Source organism: Passer domesticus, chromosome Z (genome assembly GCF_036417665.1).
Source record: "Passer domesticus isolate bPasDom1 chromosome Z, bPasDom1.hap1, whole genome shotgun sequence".
In the NCBI taxonomy this organism is placed as follows: domain Eukaryota; kingdom Metazoa; phylum Chordata; class Aves; order Passeriformes; family Passeridae; genus Passer; species Passer domesticus.
In genome coordinates this window covers 30,261,509-30,276,787 of record NC_087512.1, presented here as the reverse complement: position 1 = coordinate 30,276,787, position 15,279 = coordinate 30,261,509, and the positions used below count along the sequence as shown (strand labels likewise).

Here is a 15,279-nt window from a genome sequence, read left to right as displayed (position 1 = left end):
TAAATAAAAGTTGCTTCCTTTTTGGCCATTTTCTTGTTGACAAGAAAATAAATATTTTCTTTGTTCAAAGATGGAGAATCTTATTCAGCACAGTCAGATTTGTATCCAAAACCTCAAACAAAAGCAAACCCAGATAGAGAGATAGATGGTGTAAGTCCTAGAGAAAATGCCTAACCATTAAGATGTCTGCTTGAGCCACAGTTTATATGTATTTTATGTGTTTGATACATGTTCAATTACATAGGATTAGGTTGATTAGGAACTTACTTTGTGAATGTTAAAGAGCTCTAGAAATTGTGTGGTGTTTCTCAGAAATGAACAAACTAGAGAGAAAAGTGATTGTCCCCATAGTGCCTCATGTCGTCTCATTCTCAGGTTTTGAGTGTATTTTTCTTTTTTTTTTTTGCTTTTAACAGATTAATTTATGTGGATATTCCTTGTAGTTTTTAAGAAATCACATATTCCCTAATTTCAGTTTTCCACTGATGAAGAGCAAAAGGTTCCTCATTCTAGGAAATTTCTAGGAAATCTCAATTTCTGAAGAAGTTAAAGCCATCTTGACAGATTTTGTATTGTTTGCTTTTATAAAGTAGTGCAAATTTTTGATTTGGTTCAGAAGATTGTAGCCTATACTTAAATCTTTTGAACATGGTAGCTCCAGCACTGAATCATAGCATCATTAATTAATTTGGGTTGGAAAGAACCTTTAAAGATTATCTAATCCAACACCCTGCAATAAGCAAGGACATTTTCATCTAGGTCAGGTTTCTCAAGCCCCATCCACAGGCCTTGAAAGTATCCACCTCTGTGGGATATCTAATTAAATAGTGCTTCATAGGCTTAATAATAATAATTAGAAAAAAAATATATTTCTTCTGGCTAGTCTGAATCTACCCTCTTTCACTTTAAAACCATTACCCCTTGTCCTGTCATTATGGGCTCTACTATAAAAGCCTGTCCCCATCCTTCTTATGAGTCCCTTTAAGTACCAGAAGGCTGCAAGACAGTCTTCCAAAGCCTTCTGTTGTCCAGGCTGAACAATCTCAGTTCTCTCAGCCTTTCTTCTTCCATCCCCGTGATCATTTTTGTGACCCTTTTCTGGATCTACTCCAAGAGATCCATGTCTTTTTTTTACTGATGACCCCAATACTGGATACAGCACTCCAGGTAGGGTCTCATCAGTGTGGAGTATAGGGGAAGAATCACCTCCTTTGAACTGCTGGTCCCCTGCTGAATCTTGAGCTATAAGAAGAAATATGCTTCTAAGACAAAAAAACCCAGATGTTAAAAAAGTTTTTACAAGCACAGAAATGCAAAACAGGAAAATGGGAAATCTTAAGTGATGATGAAGAATTTTAAAGACTTTCCTCATACTGTGTGTCATCTAGTCATTGCAGAGTACAAGCTATTAAAATGTTTGTAGAAACCCTGTTTACTATGATCAACACAGAGAAAGATGAAAACTGTAGTTATATTATGTGTGTATAATAGAACATGTTGGTGGGAGATAATGAATTATTTTTCCTGTTCATCTAAACTTTATAGATCATAGATCACTACAGATCTATACAGATCACTGTAGACCTCTAGTACATATTATTAATTCTTAATCTAAATAGGCATGTAATACTTCATTAAATAAAGATTTATTATTCCTTTTCTTTCCAGGGTACTGTTAAAATTTTCTTTTTATTTTATTACCTGGTTTTGTAAAACAGTTTGAGAAAATTTTAATTTATTTTTATTACTATTTTTTAAATTTAGTACAGGTATTATGTGTCTCATATATTTACCCTTGTTCATCACTTTGTTTTCTCTTCCTCTTCTCTCTTTTTCTCCTTCCCATTCTAGTCTGGCCTCCACTTTCATTTTTCCTCTCTTCCCTGTCTCATCTTTATTCCCTTTAGAAAGCAAGAAGGAGCTACATCTCAGTGAGAAGTAATTTTTCAATGCCATGTTAACATTACTTTCATGGCTCAAATTAAACACCCATTCTCCATTGTCTCACTGGCTAAAATTTGAAGTCTCATTTCTTGAGATAGAGGTGTATTTTTCAACAGAAGATTCACTTTGGACATGACCTTGAGGCCTCCATTTATTCTGTGATTTCCAAGCATTGAATATTTTGATGAGCTGTCATAGCTTAATTTGGTTTAGTTACATGTCTTTACTGCAAATCAAAATTTCTTGTATCTCCTATTTTTATGATTATTCCCTGTGCTGCCGGTCAACTAACATTTCACCTTTTCTTCCCTCCTTGCTGCATTAAAATGGAGCAGTAAACCTGACAGGTGAGAAGTGAAAAATAATCACTCTTCATTTAATAAAGAAAAGGAGGAAAAAAAAGAAAAAAAAAAGTAATCATGATAATTATCTAAGACAAAGCATCTGTCAGTCTTAAGTGAATGTAGGCAGTAATCTATCAATGAGGGCAAGTGCAAGATTTGCTATGTTATTTACAGCACTGAAAAGTAATGTAATACAAGCAGCAAAGTTTCACTAAGGTTTTTTTTTGTCTCCATGGAGTAAATTTTCAAGACATAGCAGAGCTCAACAGTGCTCGTGTGATTTTATTTGTGTTTTAGTGATGTGCAAGAAGTGGTTGTACGCAATAATCAAAGCTCTTGAAGGAATCCATGGTTGTAGTTGAGGCTATCACTACTCTGAATCTTCGTAATGTCTCATATACATAAATTCAATACTGACTTACAGTTCTACCAGTGAAAATTATACAGTGATATAATTTTTCCTTTCTGGATTTTTTCCCCACTTATCTCAGGATCTTTGCATAATCTGGGAGAATTGAGATGTCTTCTAGTGTCTGGAGAGATTAAAAAAACAGAATATTCCTCCAATTAATAACACATAATAAACCATTCTATTATTCTATAAGTATTCAAAATATTCAGATGCATGATTGGAAGATATTTTAGTTTTATTACATTAATAAAATTATTTAGTTTTATCTATTTAATAAAAAATAGTTTCATTTAATAATAAAAATTAGGGGGGTTTTATTTATTAATAAAAATTAGTTTTATTTAGTTATTTAGTTTTATTATATTAATATGAAATTGCAGCCTGATACTAACTTACAGTAAGAAAAAAGTTAATTTAAGCTTGTCCCTGGACAGTTCCAGAAACTTAAGGAGACTTAAGACTCCTAGATTTAAAGAGAAGGAAGTACAGGGTAAAAGACTTTTTGGAAGCTATATCACAAATCTTTGGTAAGAGGAAAGAGCATCTAGGGCCAAGTGCTACTGTGAAAGAAGTTTGGAATAGTCAAAATCAAAAGAAAGGAACCTCAAATGAGCTTATATTTACTAATTTTGTTTTAAAAAGATAAAAAACAGAATCAGCAGATTTAAATTTTTATTGCTTCCATAAAGAGAAGTTAATACATATGTTAAGGTGTTTGCTGGAGAACAGGTGGAGTGTTTTTACAGTAAAACTTCTTCTTTTTTCCAATAAAACCACAGGAGTAGTGACTTTCAAAAATTCAGGCAATGGTGTTTTTTGCATAACTTTTGAAATCTCACTGTATGTCACCTGGTCTTCATTATTTCAAAAGCAGCCAGAAATTGACTGGAGTACTAACAGATTTATCATTGTCACATTGTGAGTCAATGAGGAAAAAGAAAGTGTTATGTTAACATAAATACTGGGCACCTGGAAAACATTCTGCTATCATTACCCTTAAAATAATCTCAGTTCTGTTTTCACAACATAACTCTTCCTCTGTTTGCTTCTTCATTTTATGTTACATAAAAAATATCAGTCACATTGTGTTTTCATTCAGGACCCCACAAATCACTTGTGAAGAAAGATTCCACTGTCTGTATAAAAATGCAGAGTGGTAGCTACTCTTCATGTAGCACAGTTCTCCATGTTTTACATCAGATAATGATACATACAGATAACAGAAGTCAGTTTTAACAAAAAATGTCACTGAGAACAGACATTGATTCTGCTTCTCTCTAGAGAAAGGGAAACATAGACAACTTTCTTTCGCTTTTTTCTCTTTCATTCTGTCAATTTTTTTAGTTTTATTTTCCTTCCTTTGCAGTGAAAGTATTACTTTGATTAGAAATATTCATACAGATCTAAGCCTTGAAAATATGTAGACCTGATAAGATGTATGAAGAATGCATATTTCAGCTCTTTCAGAGATGAGAGGAAACAAAGCAAATTCTTGCAGCCTAGAAAATGAAAAGAATATGTCTTCTCAAATAGGTGTCTTCTGTACTGTTCTTTCTCATATAAAAAATACCTTAAGAATGCAAATTATTTTTAATAGCACTGCAGAGCTCTGTGCATAAGATAAGAAATATTTAATGACAATAATTGGGGTGGTCTAGGTCAAGAGTTGGCTGCTTTTTTATAAAGGTATAGCTAGGTAGCATTTAAAATAGGAGAATTGTCTGAATTTTTATAGGTTTAATATTATAAAAGTAAAGTATTAGGATCACCAGAAGGATGTTCTGGAAGAGCAGTTTGGGGCAGAATGCAGCTATTTTATCTCTGACCATTTTACCACTGCAAATTGTAGGTACCCTACCCACCGCACATAATTATATTACCTTTGCACTGCATCAAATACTTTTTCAGAAATAAGCAACTTGCCTTCAGATTACAATGCCAAACATTCAGGCAGCTTTGTGAAGCTAACATGTCTATTTTCTGTTTATGTGTGTTCACCTTCTCCATGCAGGAAGAGGGCTGAATCTGATTCTAGAAAGAGCAGCATACCCAACAGCAAGGAGATTCCCTCTCACCATCCCACAGATCCAGTGGAGCTGCGACGCCTTAACTTTCAAACTCCAGGTAAGAGACAATAATATCTCACTGAGACCTCTGTGATCACAGGCTGATTACTGATGCTATTACAGAAAAGAAACATGGATTGTCTGGAAATATGTATTTTGATCGAGGGTTTGGGGGGACCTTTTTTTGGTTTTTGCTGCAAAATATATTTCTTCATTAGCTTTTGAAGTAATTAAGTAATTTCTTTATTTAAAAGAAAAGCCTGCTTGAAAAAAGTATGGGTGTGCTTTATTTGCTAAAATTCCAACTTAAACCCAACAATGCTAGAAAATGTTACTGGGAAATGTACATACCTCTGTTTATTAATTATATTTTTATGGACACTTTTTTGTAAATAAACTTCCCTTTTATCTACTGCATTATCAGGTAATATATTAACATCATTGTGATTTCCACTGATTTGCAAACGTACAATACAGAAGAGGAATACATAACTAGATAAATGGTCTTGATGTTGAAAATAAGGCTGTATGTTATGATCAAGGAGGATATTAATATATCAGTAGTTTTGAGGTCAGAAGGAACACACTCTCAAATACTTAATTTTTTTTCATTAATCACTGTTTTATTAACACTGTTTAATCTGATAGTCAAGAAGCACAAAGAGAGAAATTTTTAAAACAGCATTTTTACTGTCTTTGCAGAAGTCAACTTTTACTTAAATATGCTTTGTTTTGATTAAGTTATGTCCCAGTAGACTTGTTTTCTACTACAATATATTTGCATGGAGTCTGATCCTAATTAGATGCTAAAACTTCCTGAGCCTTATGTTTTTGTCAAGTTTATTATATTAAGTAAAAAGTAGTGAATTCAAGTTCATAAAAGCAGGAAATTAAGTGCTTGAGATGCTGAGAATTAGCTGCTGAAGTTGACATGATAAATACTATTAAAGGGTTAAGTAAACATGCAAATCTCATTCCTGATCTTCTAAATAATGACTTTATTGAGATGATGTTGCTCCTGAAGGAGTGTGCCTGCAGAGCAATGAGTGTGGCTGAAGACCCACACTTCATGCACATGGCAGATGTAGAAAGGGAAGTCTAGAGGCTTGAGTTTTGTTCCAGCCTTGCTTTTTCAGTCTGTTCCAGTACACTGCTCCTAGCAACTGGGGCAAATCAGGTGTGTTTCAGGAGCACATCTTCTAATTTAATTTCATCTTAGTGTGGGAATCTTGTTGATGTGCTCTGGGGCCTGTCTAGCATAGGAACTTAAACACAGTAAATGTAATTAATTGAAAGGTTTTATTCAATGTCTTTCTGAGGCTACAATTTCAGTGGTGGCTCATTGTTTCTGGGTGGTTTTCATCTGTTACTCAGCACTTTTGTAAAAACTTTAAAGAGTTTCACAGTGAAAGAAATACACATACAAATCTTTGAAACATGACAAGAAAAAATATTGTTCTTGAAGTTTAGCTTATGCCTAAAAGAAGTAATTGTTTGTATACAGGTATATAATTGGTAGAGTAAATGGCTTACTAGAATCACATAATTGTTTTGTTTGGAAAAGATCTCTAAAATCATTAACTTCAACCATTAACCAAGCACCTTATGTTCAACAATAAGCCGTATCCTGAAGTGTGACACCCCCATGTTCTCTGAGCACTCCAGGGCCAGTGATTCCACCACTTTCCTGGGAAGCCTGTTCCAATGCCTCACGACCCTTTCAGCATGAAGAATTTTTTCCTAATATCTAGTCTCACCCTCCCCAGTGTACCTTGAGGCTATTTCCTCTTCCTGTATCTTGTTAACTTGGAAAGAGATTTATTCTCCACCTGGGTTCTTTCAGGCAGTTGTAGGGAGCGTAGGGTGTCCTCTCAGCCTCCTTTTCTCCAAGCTAAACACGCCCAGCTCCCTCAGCTGCTTCTCAGAGGACTTGTGGTCCAGACTCTTCCCCAGCTCCATTGTCCTTCTCCAGACACACTCCTGCACCTCAGTGTCTTTCTTGGAGTGAGTGCTCCAGAACTGAACACAGGATTTGAGGTGTGTACTGGGGGACAATCCCTGCCCTGGTCCTTCTCGCCACAGAATTGCTGACAAAAGCCAGGATGTCAGATCTGCTCAGTGACCTTCCCCAGCATCAAGGCCAGGTTGACAGGCCTGTAGTTTCCTGGATCCTCCTTGTTGCCCATCTTGTTGATGGATGTCCTATTTGGAAACCTCTAGTCAACCAGAACATCCCCATTTAGGCAGGACTGCTGGTACATGAGGGAAGGAGGCTCAGTGAGTACTTTAATCAACTCCCTTGCTACCCTTGGGTGTATCCCCTCCAGTCTCACACAGTTGTGCATGTCTAAGTAGTGTAGCGGTTTGCTGACCATTATTTTTCAGGATCAGGGAGACTTAATTCTGCTCCCCATCTTTGTCTTCCAGCTCAGGCGACTAGATACCCACACAACAGTTGATATTGCTATTAAAAATTTAGTCAAAGAAGGCATTAATTACCTCAGCCTTTACCTCATCAATCGTCACTATGTTTCCCTCTTTGTCCAATAAATAATGGAATAATAACTAGATAGATAAGCCTAATTTTCTGCACTCCATTTATTTAGATGCAAAATCTTACCTATCTATTTAGTATTCATCATAATTAAAATGAAACATGAGGGGAAAAAACCCTGCTGCCGAGTGCTAACACATAAAATTAATTTATTGTAATTAATTTTTAATTTACATTGAGATGGTAAAGTTATTAAGAAATGGCAGAATTTGTGGCACTTGTAGACACAGTAATTCCATGTCATTGATCTGAAAAGAGCTGGAGATTTTAAAGCGTACTTTTTCTTGCAGGGCTGTGGTTTATCTGGGAACTTTGCAGTTTTCTGTGAAGCTATTTGAGCAGAACATCTGCAATCTGTTTCTACTAGGAACTCGTTTGCTATAATCCTTTTCACAGACTAGAGTATTACCATTATTATTAAAAATACAGTACATCAAATGATGTTATTTTTTCCTGTTATTGTACCTCTTAAGGTCCCTAGACACAGGTCAGGCCATTATACTACTCAGCATACAACCAAATAACAAGCAGAAAAATCTCCCCTCAATAGATTTGTCTTACTCTGTTACTCTGTTAACTTACTCTGTTAACATGTTCTTAATGTGTAAACAGCCACATTGAAATCAAGCTACACTTCTTTTGTTAGTAAAAGCAGAATTTCACTTATATTCACTTCAATTAGGGCTACCATGTAATTAAAATCTATAGTAAAATGAATTTAAAATAAATAAATTAATTAATAAATAAACAAATAATAAAATAAGATAAATTTAACCTAGGTATTTAAATCTTACTGGAATATTTATCCATCTCCCAACCATCAAGACACCATCAAATAACATGCAACAAAAATTTTTTTAAGATGAACATAGAGAAACTACAGGAAGGATATACATTCAGGATATCAGCTTTGTTGGGTTTGTTGTTCTTTCACTTTCAAATATATGGATTTGATTTTCTGCGAGGTAGCAGAACTAGATAGGGAGGCACTGCAAATGAGGTAACTGAGGGAAGGGGGTAGGGCTGATGTGGTTATGTGTTGGGTTCCTTTTACTGAGAAATCTGCTGTTGCCCTTATAAAATGAGGCATTTCTCAACATTGCCTACAGATAAAAAAAAGACAGAGTGCTGAATGTACTATCAGTACAAGTGCATCAAGGTAGATGATTTGACATAGTTATTATAATGATTTATTTCTTTAGATTATGAAGCCACAGTTTGCTTGGAGCTTTCCAGGCAGACCAAGTGCTTCCAGTGGGAGAGGAAAACAATTTTGAATGAATCCATAATGTACAGAAGTATTAGAGAAAAAAATTCTAAATTACATTGGCATATATGGACTGGCAATTTTCACTTGGAGAGTTGAATGAGATGCTCCTATAAAATTATGGGTTGTCATAAACTTTAGTACTTTAAAGGATTTCTAAACAGCCACATTCCAAAAATGCTATCAATCATATATTTTATATAAGATACAGATATCAAAATAATTTGAAACTAAGTCCTTAGGGTAAATTTGTATTTCTAACCACAATTTTAAATTACTCCCAATGCAGAAGATTAGGTATAGATTTTTGACACAAAATATGAGAAAGCAATATTTTATCTTTGGTAATATTTGGACAATCATTGCAGTATAAATATGTTGTACTTGTCATAAAATTTTTAATTCAGCATGAGGATGTTACAAAATTTCACAGTCTAAACTACTAGCACAGGAAATGTCTTGCTTTCCTTTCACTTTTTATTGTCTACATTCTTCAATAATGTAAAGAGATCTAAAGAGCTCTATTCTAAAATTGTTCAGAAAGGATCAAATTTATTTCTGGCTTCCCTCCTCATTGGATGAAGTAACTCCATAGATAAATTTCACACTTTGCCTTAACATTTGGAATAACCCACAGTTCTGTATCTGAGACCAAGATCCCATGTCCGTGTGTGTTATCCAAAAATGTGTATGTGTTAGATAAGCCCATATGCCAGTGAGTGGGTCACAGCAGTGCCAAGTTCTCTTTGAGTAAACATGAAAATACCCAATCTCAGTAGGATTTCATTTTTAAGTCTGTTATTCTTCCATAACTGGAACAACTAAAGAAAAGTCTGTCGCATTCTTACCTTTCTACAAGTTGCCTATGAAACACAGAATTAAAATCATTAACCTGGTGCACAAATTTTAGAGGTCTCTAAGCCACATGGGAGAGTTAAGGTAAAGAAGGGGTAATAATTAAGCCTCACAAAAGTTTTCATGAAATAAGGCAGCCTGGTTGTGCAGAGGAAAATTAAGTGAAATTAAGTTGAGTGGGTTCTGAGAGATCCAAGGCTCAGGCAGACTTCAATCTGCCAGTCAGCCAGAGAAATAAATTGAGTCATGCCTCAAAAGTGACTGATTTTTTTTATCCTCATTTAACTATAAAATGTGTCACACTTATAAGTAATTTTTTTAATTGGTTGCCAATTAAACAATTATCTCATTATATCTCATGAACTAAATAAGATGCTTTTAAATACAAGATAAATAAATAGAGTTATTACAGCTCTAAGTTAAAGACTTTTTTTTTAATTAGATAAGTGCTCACTTATTCCCTGAGTTGCTAAGGAATTTCCACAAACTTATTTCCATGATAAAAACGAAGAAGCATAAAATATTTTCAGAGGAAAAGGGTGCAAACAAAAAAAATGGTGGAAAAAGCGATGTCTGGATTTCGTTACCTGCTTTGCATGACAGCAGAAATTTTTTTGTGCAGTTTATCCACTCAACATCTGTTTTTGAGAATCATGACTATGTTGAATGAAGCACTGTGCTTTGTCTCCATGGCAAAAACAGACTAAAATGCTTTGTCACAGTGAGCCATAGTACATATAGCTCTTCTTATGCACATGTCTCATATGGAGGATTTAAGCACCTAAGAGAGGTACAGCTTCTGATGCAAACAGCACTTCTCTGATATCCCATTTTGGTTTGAAACCTGGAGGAACCCAGAATCTGCTTATAGATAAAGTTGAAAAGTCTTCTCTTCACAAGAGTTATCCCTTTTTTCCCCTGGATTTTAGACCATAGTTTTTGTGACATATTGTTGTATTTGACATTTTTAGATCAGGCTCTGAAAACTAGGTTTCCCCTATTCTCACTATAGGTGACTTTTACTCGTCACTCAGAGGTGGTGCTTCTGCCGTGAGGTTGTGGAGACCCCAGTGCTCTTTGTTAAAGCTCAGTCTTTGTTGCAGAAAAAAGATAAAATGTTTTCATTCCAGAATAACTGATCAAGTTTTGAATAACATAAAATATTCTGGAATAAAAGTGGCATAATTTTGCAATATTATATATGCATTTGCAATTATTTTAGAATAGCTGTTGCAGAATTATATATTTCTCTAGAGATTGTCTGTTAAATTTGTCTTTGTAATTTCATGCTCTGGCCTAGCTCTGGCTCTGTGAAAATGAAATTTTAAAGTAACAATAATTTTCATGTACTAAAGGCATTCTTGATAAATTTTCATGAATGCTGAATTCCTACTGAATAATGGTCATCCTCAGTTTTTTCCATTTTCCATGTCAGAATTTAAAGTAGGTATTTTTTTCTGTCTTTTGGATAAGAATAAGTCTCCACAACCACTGTAATTTATTACATCCATTTTCTATAAAGGGATATCTTAATCAACTTAGACTGGTATGTAAAAGACTGTTCTGTACATTATTAAATAAAAATTAGATGTTTGTAAAGTCACAGACAATTAATTCATTGTGGACCTAAAGTACCGCTCATTTCCTAAAGAAATTTCTGTGACAATTATGTGTCACATTTTCACTTCATATAGACTATAGTCTGTATACTAGCAGATTTGCTCTTTAATTTCTAACTTTGTTCTTGTTTATTATGGGTATGTGAACCTACCGTTCCAAACTGGTAAATAAATGTATGTGTCATAAATGTTTCTAAAAGGCTTTATCATAAAACCCTGACAACAAACAAAATCCTAATTTAATGCACTAATGACAAGCCTAAAACACCCACTTGATTAGCTGTGATAAAAGAATATTATTAACAGGTTTAATGTATGTTAATATGCAGATGATTTCTGACCTTGCTCTCTTAGTTTTTTCCTTGAAATTGTGGCAGAAATAGTATTTCATGTTCCTTAGTCATGTATTTATCACAGATTAACCAGAGGATAATTCTACAGTGTAATCAAACCATACATTGTTATTTAATTAATGTAAAGGTATTACTACTAGGTTGCATAAGATCAATTACATTTGGCAATCTTCTACCAAATCTGGAAATAAAAATTTTTTATGGGTTCAATTTCAACTGTGTTTTGCATGCAGTGGTTTTGGGGGTTTTCTTTTCTTCGAGTTTTCAGGTGTTTTTATCTCTTTTTTTATTAAAAAAAAAAAAAAAGAGATACCATATTTAAAAGAGAATTTGAAAGCATGTTTCAGCATGGTGTTTCTTTTGACTTTTTAGCATGTCACAGGACCTGTTGTAATTTAGCTGTATTTTGTCTTTAAGTTTTTGTGTTGTCATGACATATGTTGATTGGTGTGGGAGTGTGTCATCAAATAAGTGTATTTTCTTATTTGTAACCACAAAAAGAAGTGAGTTCAGCTGTATTTTAACTGGGATCTTTTGAGTCAAGTTCTACACCTGCTGAGTTGAAGCCTCATGCTTTTGCATGAGGTGTGATGACATCTTAGGATGTTTATTCATAGCATATTCTGTTATGATTACATAACAAAAGCCCTCCAGCAGTTCTTTTTAAAAATAAGCCCATTTTGTGTATTTAAAGTATTTAAATAGAACAAATGCAATTACTTTGTAAGTTAACTGCCAAATATTATTTGAGGAAAGTTATTCAAAGTGTAATTGTTGAAAATGAGAAGTAGAGGAAGGGTTTAAATGCAGTTAAAATTTGTCAGTTTCTGAAGTTGTTAGTTCCTCTTTTTGCCTTAGAAAAATTTACCTTCAAATTTCTTACTTGCATAAAATGTTTAAAGTGAAATCTCCCCTTGGAAATGTCAAGTGTCATATAGAGAAGCATATTAAAAAAATTCAAAAAAAGAATGGTTGTTCAGCATCTTTATAAAAATATTCCTTCACAGTAAGTTAATTATTATGATTTGTTTCATGATGCTGTTGATTTAGTCAGGTTCATTGTGTGATGAGTGAGTCTCATACTCCCTGGGTTTATGACCTTTATATTTGCAGTAGGGTAACTGCACCTTTAAATATCTTAGTTGAGTTACCAGATGCTGTTTTGTGCATGTCTGAAGTGCTTGTATGTGCAAGATGATTGATTTTGATGGTCTACTGCTGTTACTAATTTGTTTCCCATTTCCGATTGGCTTTTACTTTTTACAGCTTTGAGCAGTAATTCAGTCCCCTACGCCTCCCTGATTGGCTCTGTGTCCTCCCTCTCTAGCCAAACTACCACTCAGTCCTTATATGATAATAACTCTCTCCCACGATTCGCTCGAAAAGGTCTAAACATCTTTGTCTCTATTATTTTCTCTGTTCAAGCACTGTTTTAGATGTACATCAGTCCACCTCCATTTCTGGATCAATCTAGAGTTCTCTTGTGCCTTTTCACCCACATATTTTCCATAGGGGTGCTTGATCTGGATCAATCCGTCTAATTATTAGATGACTGATCTCATTTTGAGAGTAGCCAAGTCCTAAGTAAAATCTGTAACAAAATGGGAGAGAAGCAGAGCTGCAGCAAATAAATTAGTACTTAGAGACTAATTTTTTTAATTTAAATTTTTAAGGAATCTCCCCACTGATCTGAATATTCTGCTTTGTTGTTTGACTGACAACTTGCTTTAATGCCTTACCATCACAGATGTGCTATGAAGATTCCCTAAAACATATATATATAGGGTCAGAAGAATTAGGGCCAGTGCTGCTGGACATTATTTTGGAGTCTATTATGATACTTAAAATGTCAAAGAATCCAAAACAAAACAGGAATTAAAAACAAAATTAGAAGAATTAAAAGAATTAAAGCACATGCTGTAGTGCGACTGTGTTGTAGCCACATGGTCATTTTCAGCTATGTTTAAAGGAAATGCTAGTCAACTGTCTTAGGCATGCTCTTGAAAGTCACGGTGACAAAGCAAACTGCATTGTGCAACATGCCTTCCAGCTTGAGCCCCCTTGAGTCATCAGTGTTTTCCCTTCGTAATTTCAAGAGATCCTGGGGTTCACTAGCTTAACTTTTTCTTGCCAGCTCTGATTTCTTCCCTAAGCTGTTGAAACCTCACTTTCATTTTAGGTGTGATAGTCTAAAGTATGAAGAGAAGAATGTAAGCATTTTGGAGAAAGCTTATGAAGACTGATAGCTTGAAATAAATATGTTTACAAAATTTTGCCTGTCAAATCTTAAGCTGGCAGATTGTTCTAGTTGACCCCACATCTTTTCTGTTTTTTGGTTTGCCTTTTTTTTTTGCCTTGCTGTCTCTGTATCCCCTTATACACCCATCTGTACTTCCAATTCCAAGCTCTTTTTTTCACTTAGTATCTTCATCTGTGGACAAAGATGTTTACACCTGAAGTAGATTGTAGGTACTTTTAGGGGTTGAAAAATGGGATTTCAGATTAAGCATATATTAAGGTACTAGTGCAGTCAGCATGTGAGTCCAGCCAAAATGTACAACCCCTGCCTCTACAATCTGCTACTAGTGAAAACATTTTTGAACTTCTAATTGTCTTACGTCCAATGTTGTCTTCAGTGACTGTTGTCTTAAATCAGTGATGCATGTTTTTCTAGTCATTCATAGCTGCATGTCAGTCACTCAGAATTGTGTAAAATACTTAAGTATTTCTAATTTAGAGTACACAGTCTTCTATACTTTGATGCATTATTATTATTGTTATTATTATTATTATTAATTATTATCATTATTATTCAGTCTTTCCATTTCATTATTGTATGTTTTATTTTTTAAGTTAGTTTTATGTTGGTTTAGGTTTCTTTTTTTTTACCATTTCCTTTGCAGATTCAGGTGTCTGGTTGCCTTGGTAACCTTCATTATTCAAGTTTGTTTTTCTTGATTATGCATTAGTCACTTTGTTTTCTGTCAAAATACTATTGTTTCCCCTTTAGAGCTTTTTCAGTGTCTGTTTCTCAGTTCACATTTCCTCATCTAATTCAACAGAGTTTTAATTTCATGCATTGCAGTAGAAGGAGTTTGAAATTACATTAAGAGTCATTACTCAAAGCAGAGGTCAACATCAGGTCTAACTGTTTCATTTTTCCATGCCTAGCTAAACTCATTGACTCATCTGACAGTAGCTCTTTCCTCTACACTAAGAATGTTAGCTTTGGGAATACATTTGGTGACTTCTTTTAATTTGGCTTCAGAGCTCATCTATGCAGAGCATGTCCTGCTTTGAGTAACCAAACTATTTGCCTGCTTCTCTCACATATGACATCTTTACTACTTACACATTTATAGACATTCTAACTACTGCATTTTCTAAAGTTTTGAGCAATGCCATCACTGTAGTTTACTTTAAATTTTGTTCTTCTTTCTTTTTCAACAGGTATGGCCAGTCATCCCCCAATACCTATCTTGGAACTTGCAGATCACATTGAAAGATTGAAAGCAAATGACAACTTGAAGTTCTCACAGGAATATGAGGTAATTTTACCCTATTCTTTACCATTCAAATTTTAAATGTCATGCTTGCTGTTTCCCAAGACTTCTCTCTGATGTGGTGCCAGTTTGTATGATATTAAAACCATGACAAAAAAGTGGTGTAAAATGACTACAAGGGTGGGATGGCTCCTTTGCTCATAAAATCCTGTTCTCTTTTTATAAGGATACATGTCACGCAGATTCCATGGACACATATTGAAGTAATGTGTGAATGATACAGCATAGACCTATTTTAATATACATAGACATATATCTTTCCGTTAAAGATCCTCAGATTATTTTAAAAATCACCTGTGTTA

General features: G+C 34.4%; 1 protein-coding gene across 27 annotated transcripts in view; it reads left to right on the top strand.

Moving 5' to 3' along the window:
* The window catches only part of PTPRD (protein tyrosine phosphatase receptor type D), a 1,155,490-nt gene that overhangs the window by 1,068,283 nt on the left and 71,928 nt on the right, over positions 1–15,279 (top strand). For 10 of the 27 annotated variants that reach the window (XM_064404735.1, XM_064404734.1, XM_064404732.1 and 7 more), the window contains 4 exons: positions 2,277–2,291; positions 4,712–4,824; positions 12,681–12,800; positions 14,865–14,962. In XM_064404735.1, coding sequence (XP_064260805.1) covers positions 2,277–2,291; positions 4,712–4,824; positions 12,681–12,800; positions 14,865–14,962 — 346 coding nt within the window. The remainder of the gene's footprint in view (positions 1–2,276; positions 2,292–4,711; positions 4,825–12,680; positions 12,801–14,864; positions 14,963–15,279) is intronic. The other 17 variants (XM_064404740.1, XM_064404738.1, XM_064404748.1 and 14 more) reach the window with 5 other exon arrangements.